This window comes from Myiozetetes cayanensis, unplaced genomic scaffold (genome assembly GCF_022539395.1).
Source record: "Myiozetetes cayanensis isolate MyiCay16 unplaced genomic scaffold, myiCay2020 scf5-8, whole genome shotgun sequence".
Taxonomy (NCBI): domain Eukaryota; kingdom Metazoa; phylum Chordata; class Aves; order Passeriformes; family Tyrannidae; genus Myiozetetes; species Myiozetetes cayanensis.
In genome coordinates, this window is record NW_026087742.1 from 116,087,443 (window position 1) to 116,103,698 (window position 16,256).

The 16,256-nt window shown below is 59.1% G+C and overlaps 2 protein-coding genes across 2 annotated transcripts in view; both read left to right on the forward strand.

Moving 5' to 3' along the window:
* Nucleotides 1–11,458, forward strand: part of NUP98 (nucleoporin 98 and 96 precursor) — a 31,368-nt gene extending 19,910 nt beyond the window's left edge. Inside the window, exons 21-33 of the mRNA XM_050332768.1 lie at nucleotides 908–1,096; nucleotides 2,084–2,234; nucleotides 3,090–3,507; nucleotides 4,325–4,554; nucleotides 4,810–5,079; nucleotides 5,666–5,823; nucleotides 6,379–6,522; nucleotides 7,771–7,913; nucleotides 8,370–8,591; nucleotides 9,401–9,642; nucleotides 9,754–9,908; nucleotides 10,331–10,442; nucleotides 11,023–11,458. Coding sequence (XP_050188725.1) covers nucleotides 908–1,096; nucleotides 2,084–2,234; nucleotides 3,090–3,507; nucleotides 4,325–4,554; nucleotides 4,810–5,079; nucleotides 5,666–5,823; nucleotides 6,379–6,522; nucleotides 7,771–7,913; nucleotides 8,370–8,591; nucleotides 9,401–9,642; nucleotides 9,754–9,908; nucleotides 10,331–10,442; nucleotides 11,023–11,225 — 2,637 coding nt within the window. The 3' untranslated portion in view covers nucleotides 11,226–11,458. The remainder of the gene's footprint in view (nucleotides 1–907; nucleotides 1,097–2,083; nucleotides 2,235–3,089; nucleotides 3,508–4,324; nucleotides 4,555–4,809; nucleotides 5,080–5,665; nucleotides 5,824–6,378; nucleotides 6,523–7,770; nucleotides 7,914–8,369; nucleotides 8,592–9,400; nucleotides 9,643–9,753; nucleotides 9,909–10,330; nucleotides 10,443–11,022) is intronic.
* A 1,228-nt stretch (nucleotides 11,459–12,686) lies between these two features.
* CHRNA10 (cholinergic receptor nicotinic alpha 10 subunit) lies at nucleotides 12,687–15,334 on the forward strand. Its single transcript, XM_050332209.1, has 5 exons — nucleotides 12,687–12,753; nucleotides 12,986–13,131; nucleotides 13,510–13,664; nucleotides 14,010–14,542; nucleotides 14,824–15,334. The coding sequence occupies exons 1-5, from the start codon at nucleotides 12,687–12,689 to the stop codon at nucleotides 15,306–15,308; spliced, it is 1,386 nt and encodes a 461-aa protein (XP_050188166.1). The 3' UTR covers nucleotides 15,309–15,334.
* The last annotated feature ends 922 nt before the right edge of the window (nucleotides 15,335–16,256 follow it).

Genomic DNA, 16,256 nt, shown 5'->3' on the forward strand with positions numbered 1-16,256 from the left:
ACAGCCCTCCCCCTGTCTGATTTTATCTGCCTCAGCTCAGACCCTCCATCCCATTTCCTGCCTAATCCTACTGAGCTAAGCACAGCCTCGTGAATGTGCTCCTTAATTTTGGAGCAGGATTCCAGGGCAGTCCCTGCCTTGGTTTCTCCACTCCTATATTTGCATCACTTCAGTGGTCTGTACTATATTTTTTCTGGGAAGCAAGGAAGCTGGAAGAATGAGGCTTTCCCAGGACATGTAGCTGAGCCATGGGATGGTCAAACGGGAGCCAAACCAGTAGTCTGGAGCTCAGGCCCCAGTCAGTGAGCTGGGCAGAGGTACAGGCATGGCAGTGGTCAGAGTTAGCCATGGAATCATGGAATGGTTTGGGTTGGAGGGACCTTAAAACTCACCCCCTGCCGCTATCCCACGTTCTCCAAGCCCCGTCCAGCCTGGCCTTGGACACTTCCAGGGATCCAGGGGCAGCCACAGCTTCTCTGGGCAACCTGTGCCAGGGCCTGCCCACCCTCCCAGTAACGACTGAAAGTTGAGTTCTGTCTGGAATGTAGACTCCATGACTTGAATTTGTGCTGCATGGGATGGGCTCTGGGGGAGAAAAGGAGGAAGGCGGGACAAACAGAGCCCTCCCTTCGCTGGGAACATGAGAACTGGAAGGCTGAAGAACAGTTTCCAAAACTGAATGGCAGAACTGGGTAAACTCCAGGAGGGCACCTCTAAGCTGAGACTGCTTCTTCCGTGTCACTGGCACACCCTGGAGGTTCTGTGTGTCCACCCCGGCCTCGGTGTGGAGCCTTGGCACACCCAGGGAACGCCCAGCTGCGCTCGCAGGTGATTCCTGGAATTCTGAGATGCTCTGTCCTGGCAAGGGTGTCATCCAGGTTGTGTGACATGGCCTCTGTATCCACAGCCCCTGGAGCTGGAGCAGCTGGGCAGGGTGGTGGAGCTGGACAGCGACATGGCAGACATCACCCAGGAGCCGCCCCAGGAGCAGCCCCAGGAGCCCTTTGGGGAGGACAGCCTGGCCGAGGAGCAGGAGGCCGTGCCCGCGTCCACCCACATCGCGTCCACCCATGGCGTCAACCCCTACGTCCTGCAGGTCAGTGCCCTGCCAGCCCCTCCCTGGGACAGGAGCTGGGACATCCAGCACTTCTCGAGGGATGCATTTGCCTCCCCGAGGGTGTTTGTGTATCAGCCTGTAACGAACTGTGCCTTACACGTGGAGTGGGACTGAACTTACCAGGGCTCTGTTCCTGTGGGAAACCTCAGAGACAGGGAAAGCTCAGTGCTGAAGTGACACTCACCTTAAAACCAGAGCTCTGATTTTGGAACTCTGGAGTGTGGGCAGTGGGATAAGCTGAGCTAATACCAGACTTGGCCTTGGGCCCAGCTGGAGAACAAGGTGTTAGGATAACTTGTCTTGATTTGGGTTTGGTGTTGGTGCTTGTATTTCACAGAATCCCAGAATGCTTTGGGTTGGAAGGAAGCTTAGAGCCCATCCAGTACCACTCCCTGCCATGGACAGGGACATCTTCCACTATCCCAGATTGCTCCAAGCCCTGTCCAACCTGGCCTTGGACGCTTCCAGGGGTGGAGCAGTTGCAACTTCTCTGGGCAACCTGTGCCAGGGCCTCCCCACCCTCACATCTAACCCTGCCCTCTGGCAGTGGGAAGCCATTCCCTGTGTCCTGCCCCTCCAGGCCTTTATAACTTCATGGAAGGAGAGTACTGGGAACACTCTTGGGCTTCTACCTGTGATAACAAAATAGTCCTGAAGTTCTTGCTTAAGCTGAAACTCAAGTGGACGGAGCTAAAATCTAAGAAATGAGGATTATTTTGGGATGTCACTCCCATCCCTAACAAGCCCACAGTAGTTTAACTAGTAGTTGTAAAACCCTATCATCAGGTGACATCCTGAGCTGTGCCTCCACTGTTTCTCGGAATATTTGCATCCATGAGTATGTTGTTCGGTCATGTGCTGCATGTGGGAGTTATTTTGGATGGGAAGAGCTATTTTGATGAGCTCAGGGAGCTGCTGCAGTGAGAGGGATTGCTGATACGCTGCCTTGGCTTCCCACGTCCTCAGATCATGAAAGCTTCCTTGCTTGCTGATGACGACGACCTAGATTTGATCCTGGATTATCCTGGGAAGCAACCTGTCAAAGTGGACACTTCCCAAGAGATCTGCTCTCCAAGGCTGCCCATTTCAAAATCACAAGGACAGAAGAGACACTCAGGTACAGTGAGAAACCAGAGCTGAATTTCAGTAGCAACTGGCAAAGTCGCAGGATCTACGGCAGTTCCTCTCTGCCACTCCTTCCTCCTCTGTTCATTCCCTGCTCCAGTGGCTGGAGCACCTCCATCTCCTCCTCTGACACTTGCACTGCTCTTTTCAGATTTTGGTTTTTTTGTTCTGTGGGGTTTTTTTGGTTTTTTTTGGTTTTGTTTTGGTTTTTTTAACCTGCCTCTGTATGTTTTAATATCTCATAGAGGCACCACCAGCAGCTTAGTTTGGAGATGCCATGAGCTCCCCCTGGATGGGCTCAGGTGGAGCCAGCTGTGCCCCCACTGCCCAAACCTTGTCCCTCACACCCAGTGCATCAACTAACTGGTGCTTTCCATAGGAATATTGAGGAATCCCTCTAGTAACAAGCATGGAGATGCTTCCTAGTTGAGGAAACCCATTAATTCAGATGGGTTAGGTAATTCAAAGCCCATTTGATTTAAAGGGACAGACCTGAGTGTGTCTGTGGGTTCAGTGTCAACCCTCCTAATCAGTTCTGCCCTCCCCTTCCATTCTGATGTCTTAATTCTGCCATCAAATTGGTGACTCCTTTGGGAACTGCTGGGTTTGGGTGAGGCTGTTCCTGTCCTGTTCCTGGGAACACTCCATGTGTTCCTTTGGCTTGGGGGGGTCTGTGGGTCTCAGCAGTGCAGACAATCCCACTTAGCCCTGAGTTGCCCTCACACCCCATCCAAACATTTCCACTGGCTGCTCCAGGAGTCCTGGAACACCTTGAGAAGGCCAGAGCTGTCCCCGTGACACACGACTGCCCCTCCACTGAAACATTCTTCCTGCTTCTCCCTGCCAGTTGCTGGGCTGCTGCAATCCAGGTTTGCCAGCGTCCTTTTCCAGCCACCAAGTGCTGCTGTGCCAGACGCCAAGGGCCGCAGGACTTTGGGCAGCCCCCCTCCTGGAGCCCTGTGGTCGGCGTCCCCGCTGGCCTCCGTGTTCTCCGTGCCCCCGGCGGTGCCCGAGGTGCAGGTGAAGACAGTGGGAGTCCGCAGGCAGCGGGGCCTCGTCCCTCTGGAACGCTCCATCACCTACGGCAAAGGGAAGCTCCTGATGGACATGGGACTCTTCATGGGGCGCTCCTTCCGTGTCGGTTGGGGCCCCAACTGGACGCTGGTCAATTGTGGGGATCCGTTAAGCGGGTCGAGTGAAACGGAAGATCTCCAGTGTGAGCCTGTGGAATACGGATTCCTGCCGACTCCCGTGGCTCCCAAACCGTGAGTAGTGCTCTCCTTCAGTGTGGATCTGACGTGCTCCTCACGTTTGACAGAATCCTGGGGGCAGGTCAGTGTTCCTTCTGACATGCAGGAGTGGTGCGAGATTGTGTTTGCCATGGAGATCTTCATGACCCTTCTCCACAAAAAATTTGGGTGTCAAATCTGGGAATATCTTCGTGAGAGGCGTCCCTTTTTTACCAAATAAATAGCACTGTCACCCAGGAAAAGGTTAAAGAGAAAGTTCAATGTTGTCCCTGTTGGTTCTCCCTGAGGACACCTGCCCTACCTAAGGAAGTTGTTTACCTTCTGAATTCCCAGCTGCCTTCAGTTCTGCCTTTACATCCAGCAGCACACAGACCCTGCTGGGTGTCCATACCTGCACTGGAGTACAGCTACATGTCCCACCACTTCAGTGCTCCAGACTTGGAGCTTGTCTGAGTGTTCTCCAGCACATCTGAAGTGCTGAGGGAATGAGCTGTGGTAAAGGTGTGCTCGTTGCCTTTGGAGAGTTCAGTGAGGTTTGTTGGCCAAATCACAGAAGGCTTGGGTTGGGAGGGACCTTAAAGACTTGTTTTTAACAGCTAAACATCTTGTTTGTTCCGCCTGCCATTGGCAGGGACATCTTCCATTAGACCAGGTGGTTCAGGATCCCAAAACCTGGTTCCAAGCCCCAGACTCTGTCACCAGGATCTTCATACCTGGCTGTTGGCCTTGGATTATGTTTTATTGTCATTTTGTTAATTGGGATGAGTTGCTCCAGTTGCATGGAGAATATTCAGAAAATTGGTCACTTGTTTTATGTCCTTTTTCCCTCCAGACTCACAGAATCCCCTTTCAAGGTTCATGTGGAAAAGCTGAGCTTGGAACAACGGAAGATGGACAGGGACAAGGAGCTGTATCTCACCCCTCTGGAGATAAAACTGAAGCACAGCACTGTCCATATGGATGAGCCCTGTCCTCTCCTGGTCCCCAACCCCGGAGTCTCTGCTATCCACGAGTATGCTGACTGGGCCAGGAAGGCATCTGAGGATCCCGCTGTGGCAGAGAGTGAGTATGGAATGGTTCTTCTCACAGAATCACTGGGGCTGGAAAAGCCCTCCCAGCCCATGGATCCCCCTGTGCCCCATCCCCACCTTGTCCCCCAGCCCAGAGCACTGAGTGCCACAGCCAGGCCTGCCTTGGACACCTCCAGGGCTGGGCACTCCAAACCTCCCTGGGCAGCCCCTGCCAAACACAGAGGGGGTGGCGAACCCTGCAGGGTCATCCTCCCACGTGTGTGTTTGCCCTCCTGTGTGCCCCCAGGCGTGGTGAAGCACTGGTGCCTGGCCTGGACGCTGTGTGAGGCCGTGTGGGGCCGGCTGCAGGAGCTGGAGGCGCGGCTGGAGGAGCCCAGCGAGTACGTGCTGGCGCTGGAGCGGCGCCGCGCCTTCTCACGCTGGCTGGCGCAGACCGCGGCCGCGCGCATCGACCACGAGGTGGCCGTGGCCCGGCACGGCAGCCACGTCGAGGCCGTCTTCAGCTGCCTCACGGGCAAGAGGATCGGGGAGGCCTGCAGGCTGGCACAGCAGGCAGGTGAGCACCCCACACCCCAGCCTTTGGGATGGCAGGGAGGAGTGCACGGGGACGGGTTGCACTTGGAGAGCTGAGAGTCACTGGATATTCTGCATGTGGAGGGTTCCCTTGGCAGTGATCACAGGGTCATGGAATGGGCTGGGCTGGGAGGGACCTTAAAGCTCCTCCAGTCCCACCCCCTGTCATGGGCAGGAACACCTTCCACTCTCCCAGGCTGCTCCAGCCTGGCTTTGAAGATTAGGTGGGGCTGCTGCTGGAGTCCCTGGTCCCATTCACTGCCTCTGTCAGCTTCTCCCAGTTGGGAAGTGCTGCTGGATTGCACTTGGAACTGGAGTTTTCCATAGCCCCCCCTTGGAATATTTAATGAATGTTTAATGATGGGGCCTGGAGCAACCAGGTCTAGTAGAAGGTGTCCCTGCCCGTGGCAGTGGGTAGCACTGGCTGAGCTTTAGGATCCCTTCCAACCCAAAGCAGTCTTGGAATGTAAATTGTGCCCAAACCGCAACCGTGCAGCTGTGGGCTGTTCAGAGCTCCCACAGCTCCAGAAGAGATGGCTGTGTCAGCAGTGGTGCTGTGTGTCCCACAGGTGACCACCGGCTGGCCCTGCTGCTGTCGCAGCTGGCGGGCAGCCAGCCCGTGCGGGACCTGCTCACCATGCAGCTGGTGGACTGGCACCGCCTGCACTCCGACCGCTTCATCCAGGAGGAGCGGCTGCGCATCTTCGCCCTGCTCGCGGGAAAACCGGTCAGTGGGGCCTGCAGGGCACTCTGGGAGTGCTCTGAGCAGTGTGAGCTGTGGGACTGGATGGGGTGCTTTGGTTCCTCAGATGTGCCTGTGGCACACCTGGATCTCTGAGCAGTGTGAGCTGTGGGACTGGATGGGCTGGTTGGGTTCCTCAGATGTGCCTGTGGTACAGCTGGATCTCTGAGCAGTGTGGGGGGTGGGACTGGATGGGGTGGTTGTGCCTGTGGCACAGCTGGATCTCTCTGAGCAGTGTGAGGGGTGTGACTGGATGGGGTGGTTTGGTTGTGCCTGTGGCACACCTGGATCTCTGAGCAGTGTGAGCTGTAGGACTGGATGGGGTGCTTTGGTCCTCAGATGTGCCTGTGGCACAGCTGGATCTCTCTGAGCAGTGTGAGCTGTAGGACTGGATGGGGTGGTTTGGTTGTGCCTGTGGCACAGCTGGATCTCTCTGAGCAGTGTGAGCTGTGGGACTGGATGGGGTGGTTGTGCCTGTGGCACAGCTGGATCTCTCTGAGCAGTGTGAGGGGTGTGACCAGGCTGGTGGTCGTTCCCCAGGTGTGGCAGCTGTCAGAGAGGATCAGCATCAACGTGTGCTCGCTGCTGGACTGGAAGCGCTGTGTGGCCGTGCACCTCTGGTACCTCCTGCCTCCCACTGCCTCCATCTCCAGGGCTCTGGCCATGTACGAGTCAGCCTTCCAGGTGGGTCACTCACCTGTCCCAGCTGTCTGGTGCTGCACTGGTGCTCCTGGGAGCAGTCAGGTATCACTGCCAAGAGACTGAGTGTGGCACTGAGTGTAGGACAGGGGAAAATGGCTTCCCACTGCCAGAGGGCAGGGTTAGATGGGAGATTGGGAAGGAATCCTTCCCTATGAGGGTGGGCAGGCCCTGGCAGGTTGCGCAGAGAAGCTGTGGCTGCCCCTGGATCCCTGGAAGTGTCCAAGGCCAGGTTGGACGGGGCTTGGAGCACCCTGGGCTGGTGGGAGGTGTCCCTGCCCATGGCATGGGGTGGCACTGGATGGGCTTTAAGGTCCCTTCCCAACTCAAACCAGCCTGGGATTCTACAGAATCATAAATTCTGAGGAGAAGACCCACCGATGGAGTGTTTCCAGGTGTTTGACAGCTGGACAGAATTAGAGGGACAGTGCCCAGCAGCAGGAAGGCCCGTGGAGCCGGGCAGCCTGTTTTCCCATTGGGAACATTAATGCACAGCTCCCTGCGACATCCAACAGCCTGTGCCCGTGTGTGCCCACCCTGCTCCCCAGCACAGACACTGCCCCCCAGCCCAGCCTGGCTCCATGCATTATGCAGAGCCCTGTTTGCTGTGCAGAGCTCAGCTCTGTGTCAGAGGACAAAGGGCTCTGCTGAAAAAGGTGTTTAATCATTTAACTAAAGCCAGCCCAGCCTCCATCCTGGTGCCTTGAGCAGCTTCAGCACAGCAGCATGACTTGTCACTGGTATTCTGTTGCAGTATTCAGAGTTCTCTGTGTGTCAATATAAAGAGTTCAGCACTTCAAAATACTGAACTTCAGGGAAATTTCCCTGTAAAATCGCTCTGGCTGACTCAGTGTGTTCAGTGCTGCTCTTGGCTGTCCAGACTCTGCTTAGCTACACAGAGGAGGCTCACAGGGATGCACCAGCTTTCCTTCCATCAAGTCATCTGTGGTTTTCCAGCTATAAAACCCTTCAGAAGTACAGGCTCTGTGTGTGAGAGCTGGCTGTACCTCCAACCAGTGGCTCGTGAGAGCTCAATGTGAAACATGAACCTGCCAAAGCATTTTGGGTGCAGTTTCTCCATGTTGGTCTGGAGTTCTGTGGGAGTTCCAACTGCGGGTGCAGTTGGTTGCACCTGCTTTGGGGCAGAGAGATTCTTCTGAGTCTGCTGAGCTGTGGAATTCAGTTCTGTTCAGAATATTGTCTTTACACTTACTGTTAAAACTGTTCCCCTAGAACACCTCAGAGTGTGAAAAATACGCCTGCTGCCCCCTGCCCCCTTACCTGGAGGATTCCGGGTGTGTCGTTGAAGAAGATGACAATGCAGGAAGGCCCCTGAGAGATGTCTGCTTCCATTTGTTAAAGCTCTACAGCGACAGGTAAGGGGGTAAAGAGTTCAAAGTGTCTTTAGAAACACCATGGTCAGCCAGTGACTTCCTGAGTTCCCAAAGCAGGGGTGTGAAGTCAGCCGGAAGCACTTGGAGCAGTCCAAAATGAGCCCCCATGTACCACCCCTGACAGAAGGTGGTGACACTGTCACGCCTGGTGATGGTAGAGATGGGGAACCCTCAGCTTTGGGGCACATCTGTGGGGGTTTAGGTGCTTTGTCTGTCTGAGGAGTGTAGTGAGGCTTCTCCATAGCTGGCTCTTTGGCAGTGAGAAATTTTCAGGGAGCACATATAGAGGAAAAGGGATGACAGTCTGGCTGCAGGCTCAAAAGAATGTAAACAGTTTCTCCTATTATTTTTCTTTTTAAAAAAGAAAACCAAAGCCCAATTTCTGATTTGATTTTGTGGGCACAGTGAACTCTTTGTTACCAGTGTCTTCCCCTCCAGGTGCTATGACCTTGACCAGCTGCTGGATCCCAGGAGTGTCACGTCTGACCCGCTGGATTTCCGCCTCAGCTGGCACCTGTGGGAGGTGCTGCGGGCCCTGAACTACTCCCACCTGTCCCAGCAGAGCCGGGGGGTGCTGAACACCAGCTTTGCTGCCCAGCTGGAGAGCGAGGGGCTGTGGGAGTGGGCCGTGTTTGTGATGCTGCACGAGCCTGATGCGCAGTGAGTGACCCTTCTGACTCCTACTGGCCTGGAAATAACTGCAGTCTTGTCTTAGAGACCTGGGGTTATTGTGGCTTCTCCCACATCAAACTGTGCCCCTGGAGAACGTCATGACACTTGTGAAAATCAGAGAATCACAGAATCCCAGAACGGGTTGGCTTGGGAGGGACCTTAAAGCTCATCTCATTCCACACAGGGACACCTTCCACCAGCCCAAGTTGTTCCAAGCCCTGTCCAACCTGGCCTTGGACACTTCCAGGGATCCAGGGGCAGCCACAGCTTCTCTGGGCAACCTGTGCCAGGGCCTGCCCACCCTCACAGGGAAGGATTTCTTCCCAATCTCCCTTCTAACCCTGTGGTGAAAATGGCAGTGGGAAGCCATTTTCCTTTCATAATGCAGCAGCATTAAGAAGTGATGTTTCCCTGGTGGAAGATGTCTCTGTCCATGGCACAGGGTGGAACTGGATGAGCTTTAATGTCCTTCCCAACCCAAATTAATACATTACAATACTGTTTTGCATCAAGTGATAACTTCAAATCGAGCCTGAATATTTACTTTCAGAGGCCTGGACCAGACTTAAAAGTTCTTAAGTTGGCAACGAAACACCAATGATGATTTCTAAGTGGTTAACCTGTACTGAAGGAATTTGACTGACCTTTGACCTTTTCTTAATATCACGTTGTACCCCTGCTCTGTAGAGTCCCAGCCTGGTTGGGTTGGCAGGGACCTTGCAGACCATGCTGTTCCAGCTCCTGGTGTTGAGGTGACCTTAGGGAGGAGTGCCTGCTGAGTGTCTGTCTGTCCGCAGGTGCCGGGAGAAGGCCGTGCGGGAGCTGCTGAGCCGGCACTGCGCCCTCGCCGACAGCCCCGAGTCCTGGGCCAAGGAGACCTTTCTGACACAGAGGCTCTGCGTCCCCCCACACTGGATCCACGAGGCCAAGGCCGTTCGGGCCAGGATGGAGGGGGACAAGCACAAGGAAGCCCTTTTCCTGTTCAAGGCTGGGCACTGGAACCAGTGCCACAAGCTGGTTGTCAGGCACTTGGCCTCAGGTGGGTCTGTGCCCCTAGGGCAGAAGGGAACAGGGGCAGTGGTCTCAGTCCTGTGGCTATCCCTGCTGCGGGAGATGGAGTGGCCTCTGTTCTGACCCCTTTTCTCTTTAGATGCAATTATCAACGAGAACTACAAGTACCTGAAGGGGTTCCTGGAAGACCTGTCCCCTCCAGAGCGCAGCACCCTCATCCAGGACTGGGAGCTGGCAGGGCTGGTCTACCTCGACTACATCCGTGTCAATGAGATGCTGGACAGGATTCAGCAGGTGATGGGCTGAAACCAGAGCGTATTTCCCTACAGTGTGGGAGCTCACACAAAGTCTGGCTCTAAGGATAAGCTGTTCCTCTGTTCAGGGGCAGGTGGTGCTTCCATTTGGCAGACACTTCAAACAGAACATGGGGCATCTCTGAAAATGGGGGTTTGGTATCTGCTGTCACAGCCAGGGCTGGGCTCTGCCCTGCAAACATGCTCTGTGGGTGCGTGACAGTGAGAAGGGAAAGGGAAGGGACAAAGCCAGCACTCAGCATGTCCGTCCCCTCCAACTCCAGTCCCGGCCTCGCCTTTCCCCATTCTGGTTTTCAGTTCAGGCAGGTTTTGGTGGACAGTGTTCCCTGGTGGGTTATTTGGCTCTGAGGGCCCAAGGGCTCTGGTTCTGCTGCCTCAGCTCACTGTCCTGTTTGCTTCCAGCTGGATTGTTCCACCTACGAGCTGGAGCGGTTACACACCAAAGTGACGTCCCTGTGCAACAGGATAGAGCAGCTGCAGTGCCACAACGCCAAGGACCGCCTGGCTCAGTCGGGTAGGTGACATCCCTGTCCCTGGCACAGCCAGTGCCACAGCCTGGCTGCCACCTGGCCTGCAGGTGTATCCCAAAATAATTGAGGTTGGAAAACCCTCTGAGATCCCTGAGTCCAGTTGCTCCCCCAGCACTGCCAAGGCTGCCACTAACCCTGTCCCCAAGTGCCACATCCCTGCAGCTGTTAAATCCCTGCAGGGATATGATTCCACCACTGCCCTGGGCAGCTGTGCCAGGGCTGGACAGCCCTTTGGTGGAGGAATTTTCCCAATATCCAACCTGCGCCTCCCCTGGCACAGCTGGAGGCCGTTCCCTCTCCTCCTGTCCCTGTTCCCTGGGAGCAGAGCCCGACCCCCCCCGGCTCCCCCCTCCTGTCAGGGAGTTGCAGAGCCAGAAGGTCCCCCCTGAGCCTCCTTTTCTCCAGGCTGAGCCCCCCCAGCCCTTTGAGGGAAGGAATTTTCCCCTCTATCCAGCCCAAGGCTCCCTGGCAGAGCCTGAGGCCGTTTCCCCTGGCCCTGTGCTGCGGGGGCAGCCCTGTTGGCTCCGGCCCCGCAGCAGCCCCTCTCCCCTCTCCGTGTTGCAGACATGGCGAAGCGCGTGGCCAACGTGCTGCGGGCGGTGCTGAGCCTGCAGCAGGGCCCGGGCCCGGCCGAGCCGCGCGTGCCCCCCCTGCGCCTGCTGGCCCCGCACATCGGCCGCCTGCCCATGCCCGAGGACTACGCCCTGGAGGAGCTGCGCGGGCTCACCCAGGCCTACCTGCGGGAGCTGGCCGTGGGCACGCCCTGAGCCCCGGCACGGCAGGAACGGGAGAGGACTGACCCGGGACAGGCCGGGACAAGCGGCTCGTGTTGTCCCGCTCGCATTCCCGCCCCAGCAGGCCCGGCCCCGGCGCCGCCCCGGGGCCACAGGAGGTCTTCAATGCATGAGGAGTATCGAAAGGTTTTTATTAAAAAGTATAAATAAATGCTCTAGATTATTTTCTTGTCTTTTTGAAAACAATAAATAAAATGTTTATAGTATTCCCACGGGTTCCTTTGCTTTTTAAGGGAGGGCTTGGGGTTCATAGGTGTGTATCCCTTGGTGGGATTTCTGTTGATCCCACGTGCCTTTAGTGGGGATCAGGGGAGGCTCCTTCAGAGCCCTGGGAGGAAAAGTCACCCCTGCCTCGAGGAGTGTGGGGGCCTGAATAAACTACATTGTGGCTTTTTGGTACTGAAAGGGGCTTGTGAAAAAGCTGGAGAGGGACTTTGCACAAAGGGGAATGGCTTCCTACTACCAGAGGGCAGGGTGAGATGGGAGAGTAGGAAGGAATCCTTCCCTGGGGGAGTGGGGAGGCTCTTGCCCAGGTTGCCCAGAGGAGCTGTGGCTGCCCCATCCCTGGAAGCATCCAAAGCCAGGCTTGATGATGCCTGGAGGCACCTGCTCTGTGGAAGGTGTCCCTGCCCATGGCACGGTGGCACGTTCAGGTGACACTGTCCGTGTGCAGGAGCTGGGTCCCTCTGGCCTCACCTCCTTCCATTACTGTAATTGGGTCTGTGCGGCCCCGGCACGGGCTGGGCATGAATAATTCACTGCCTGGAAACAAAACCTCCGGCCTCAAAACCGCTCGGCACCTGCTGCCGGGCCCGGCGTGGGAAACGTGCCAGGAGGCGCCGGGGAGGCGGCGGATTCCCCAGGGCTGGAGGGGGAACGATGCTCCGGATTCCCCAGGGCTGGAGGGGGAACGATGCTCCGGATTCCCCAGGGCTGGAGCGGGGAGATGTTCCTGGGACAGGGACCGCTGCCACTCCTGCTTTGTCTCCTGGGCCATGTCCCTTAACCTCCTGGGCTTTTCTTCTCACCAAAAGGGAATAATCTGCCTCTTCCCTTTCCTTGCTCTTTTCAAAGACTGCAGAACGGGATGTCCTTCGTGCATGGGGGTCCCTCTACCCCAGGGGCTGCAGCATCCACCCTCGGCTCTTCCCACTGCCCCCATGGTTCCAGGTGCCTCTGGAAGAGGCATTCCCTCCCGAGGCTCGAGCAGGTGCAGCCGACAGGTATCGTGTGCCCCGGCACCCAAACCCAGCCCAAAGGGGTTCAGCTGCACCCGGACCCCATCCCGGCCCCCGCCCCCTCCCAGCCGGGGACCCCCGGGGGTCTCTCCGTACCCCTCGCTGTGGGTCCCTGTGGGGGCCGCGGCCCCCCCGCGCTGTCCCAGCCCTGACGTCAGCCCGGCCCCCCCCCGTGTCCCCGGGACTGTTCGGCGGGATGGAGCTCGGAGCGCTCGGGCTGCTCTGCCTCTGCCTCTGCCTGGCCGGCGTCCTCCTGGCCCCGGGTGAGCAGCGAGCGGTGCGGACCCCGCTCCGGCTGCGGGGCGAGCATCCCTCGGCTGCTGCGAGCAGCGTCCCGCACACGGGGCATCCCGGGGGTGTGGGGGGCTCAGGCTGGCGGCGAGGAGGGACGGGAGTCCCGGCGTGCTCCCCCACCCTACCCAGCTGTCCCTGGGGATCCTCGGGAGGGCTCCGACTGCGCCCCGGTCTCTCCAGCGCCGCTCTGGGTCTCCCCAGGCTGCCGGGGGGCGCAGGGCAGGTTCGCCTACAAGCTGCTCCACGACCTCTTCGCCAACTACTCGAGCGCCCTGCGCCCCGTGGAGGACACGGACCGGGCGCTCAACGTCACCCTGCAAGTCACCCTCTCCCAGATCATCGACATGGTGAGTGCCCGGGCACAGCACCGGCCCCGGGCTCGGCTCTGCCCCGGTGGATCCTGCTCCACCCCGCGCTCATGCTCAGCCCTTAAAACCAGCCCAGACCCCGCCCAAACCAGCCCAGCTGCCCCCGAGCCAGCTCAGACCACTTGAAGATAGCTCAGACCGCCCAAAAACTGCACAACCTTCCCCCCTCAATGAGCTCGGCCTCCGTGAAGCCTCAGAGCTCAGCTCAGACCTTTCCAGCCTCCTCGAACCTGCAGGACCCCCTTGAAGCCACCTCAGCCCCTCGGGACACTTGGAGAGGCCCCTGGGCTGGGGGCTGAGGGGGGCGGGGGTGGCACCGGGGGCCATCAGCCCGTGCCAACTCTCTGCCCTCGGCAGGACGAGAGGAACCAGGTCCTCACCTCATACCTGTGGGTGCGCCAGGCCTGGCTGGACGCCCACCTGACCTGGGACAAGAATGACTACGGCGGCATCGACAGCATCCGCATCCCCAGCAGCTACGTCTGGCGGCCAGACATCATCCTCTACAACAAGTGGGTCGTGCTCAGCCCCCGCCGCTGCTCCCAGGGCTGGGGGGCTCAGGCTGAGGCTGGGGGGCTCAGGCTGGGGCTGGGGGGCTGCACGGGTATCGCCAACCTTGGGGCTTTGTGGCTGCGCGTGGGGTGGGAGCGGGAGGGTCCCGGTGTGGGTGATGCAGGAGATGGTCACACCAGCTGGGTGACACGGGGCTGGGGGCTGGCAGCAGCCTGGTGTGCCTGGGACTGACCCCTCGCCACCAGGGGGGCCGCCAGGGGCTTCAAGTGACACGGGGAGGGGACACGGCTTGGCCCGGGGGCCACCTTGGCCCTACGGCCGTCCCTCCCCCCCTCCTCCCCCAGCGCCGATGAGCACTTCGGGGGCTCCATGGAGACCAACGTGGTGCTGCGCTCGGACGGGCACATCATGTGGGACTCGCCCGCCATCACCAAGAGCTCCTGCAAGGTGGACGTGTCCTACTTCCCCTTCGACGGGCAGCGCTGCCGCCTCACCTTCGGCTCCTGGACCTACAACGGCAACCAGATAGACCTCCGCAACCGGCTGGACAGCGGGGACCTGACGGACTTCGTGGAGAACGTGGAGTGGGAGGTGCTGGGCATGCCGGCCACGCGGAACGTCATCACCTACGGCTGCTGCTCCGAGCCCTACCCCGACATCACCTACACGCTGCTCCTGCGCCGCCGCGCCTCCTTCTACATCTTCAACCTGCTCCTGCCCTGCATCCTGGTCTCCTTCCTGGCGCCCCTCGGCTTCTACCTGCCCGCCGACTCGGGGGAGAAGGTGTCGTTGGGGGTGACGGTGCTGCTGGCCCTCACCGTGTTCCAGCTGCTGGTGGCGGAGAGCATGCCGCCCTCGGAGAGCGTCCCGCTCATCGGTGAGCCCGGCGGCACCGGGAGCGTCCCGTGGGACTGGGGCTGCCAGGGGGAAGGGCTGTGGTGGGGGTGAGGACCCCTGCCAGGGGGAAGGGCTGTGGGGTGGGGTGTGGGTGAGGACCCCCTGCCAGGGGGAAGGGCTGTGGTGGGGGTGAGGATCCCCTGCCAGGGGGAAGGGCTGTGGTGTGGGGTGTGGGTGAGGACCCCCTGCCAGGGGGAAGGGCTGTGGTGTGGGGGGGTGAGGACCCCCCCAGTGCAGTGCCAGCACCCACTGCCCTCCCAGGGAAGTACTACATCGCCACCATGACCATGATCACAGCCTCCACTGCACTGACCATCTTCATCATGAACGTCCACCACTGCGGGCCGGGGGCCCGGCCCGTGCCCCCCTGGGCACGGCAGCTCATCCTCCACCACATGGCCCGGCTCTGCTGCGTCTACGAGGTGGGCGAGAGCTGCAAGAGTGCCCAGCGGATGCTGGGCAGGCAGGGGAGCAGGGGGGATGCTGGGGGGCCGTGGGAGAGCCCCGGGGAGGGGGAGGTGGGCTCCGAGGCCGGGGTCTGCCCCTGGGACCACTGCCTGTGCCACCACGACGCCCTGCTGAGGAACGTCGGCTACATCGCCGGCTGCTTCCGGCGCCACCGCGCCAACCAGCGCCGCACCGGGGAGTGGAAGAAGGTGGCCAAGGTGATGGACCGCTTCTTCATGTGGATCTTCTTCCTCATGGTTTTCCTCATGAGTGTGCTGGTCCTGGGCAATGCTGCCTGACGGCCCTGGGGACCCACCACCCCCAGGCACCCCCTGCCCACCACCCACCCGGGGGCGGCGCTGGCTGTGGGTGCCCCATGAGGGCAGCGCATCCCAAAGTGCCCCCAGACCCGCACAGAGCCACGGGCTGGGAGCTGCTCCATCGCTGGGAGAGAGGAGCCCACAGCGGGACCCCCGGCCGGCTGCAGGGCTGAGGGGTCCCAGCCGGCTCTGCCAGGGTGGGCACCCACGTCCCCATCACATTCCACCATCAGATGGAAATAAACTGTGCAATGCGTGTCCTGCCTCTCCTGCCAGGGGCAAGGGCACCGGCTCCCTCCAGCTACTGGCCAGGATGAGGGTGGCCCTGGGAGGGATGGAGGGATCAGGCCCCTCAGCCTCCACTGGCTGACACGTGTGGGAAGGGATGTGGGGATCCCTGTCAGGAGGGATGTGGGGATCCCTGTGAGAGGGATGTGGGGATCCCTGTGAGGGGGATGTGGGGATCCCTGTGAGGAGGAATGTGGGGATCCCTGTGAGGGGGATGTGGGGATCCCTGTGAGGGGGAATGTGGGGTTCCCTGAGAGAGGGATGTGGGGCACAGCAGGAGCTCTGGAGCTGCTGCCCACCCCAGCCAGGGCAGGTTTGTCCCAGGGTCCATCGGTGCCTGCACAGCCCAGCCTGTGGCAGCCACTGTCTCGTGGAAACCTGGCCCCTCCAGGCCCCCTGCTCTGCCGCACCCAGGTGTGGGACCCCTGCCAGGGCAGTGACAGGGCTTCTGCAGCACCATGAGAAGCGTCCCCCTGCACCCCACACTTGCACCTCAACCCTGCACCCCAAAACCTGCACCCCACACCTGCACCTCAACCCTGCACCCCAAAACCTGCATCCCACACGTGCATCCTCCTCTCCACCATGTCCAGCCCCACCTTGCCCTGCTCTCTGGGGCCCCTTACCACTCTCCCACAT

What these genes read in the sequence shown, in the direction of transcription:
- CHRNA10 (XM_050332209.1), top strand. Translation starts at nt 12,687, where the DNA reads ATGGAGCTCGGAGCGCTCGGGCTGCTCTGCCTCTGCCTCTGCCTGGCC. An exon ending in CGGCGTCCTCCTGGCCCCGG is followed by an intron (nt 12,754 to 12,985) that starts GTGAGCAGCGAG and finishes GGGTCTCCCCAG; the next exon opens with GCTGCCGGGGGGCGCAGGGC. An exon ending in GACATCATCCTCTACAACAA is followed by an intron (nt 13,665 to 14,009) that starts GTGGGTCGTGCT and finishes CTCCTCCCCCAG; the next exon opens with CGCCGATGAGCACTTCGGGG.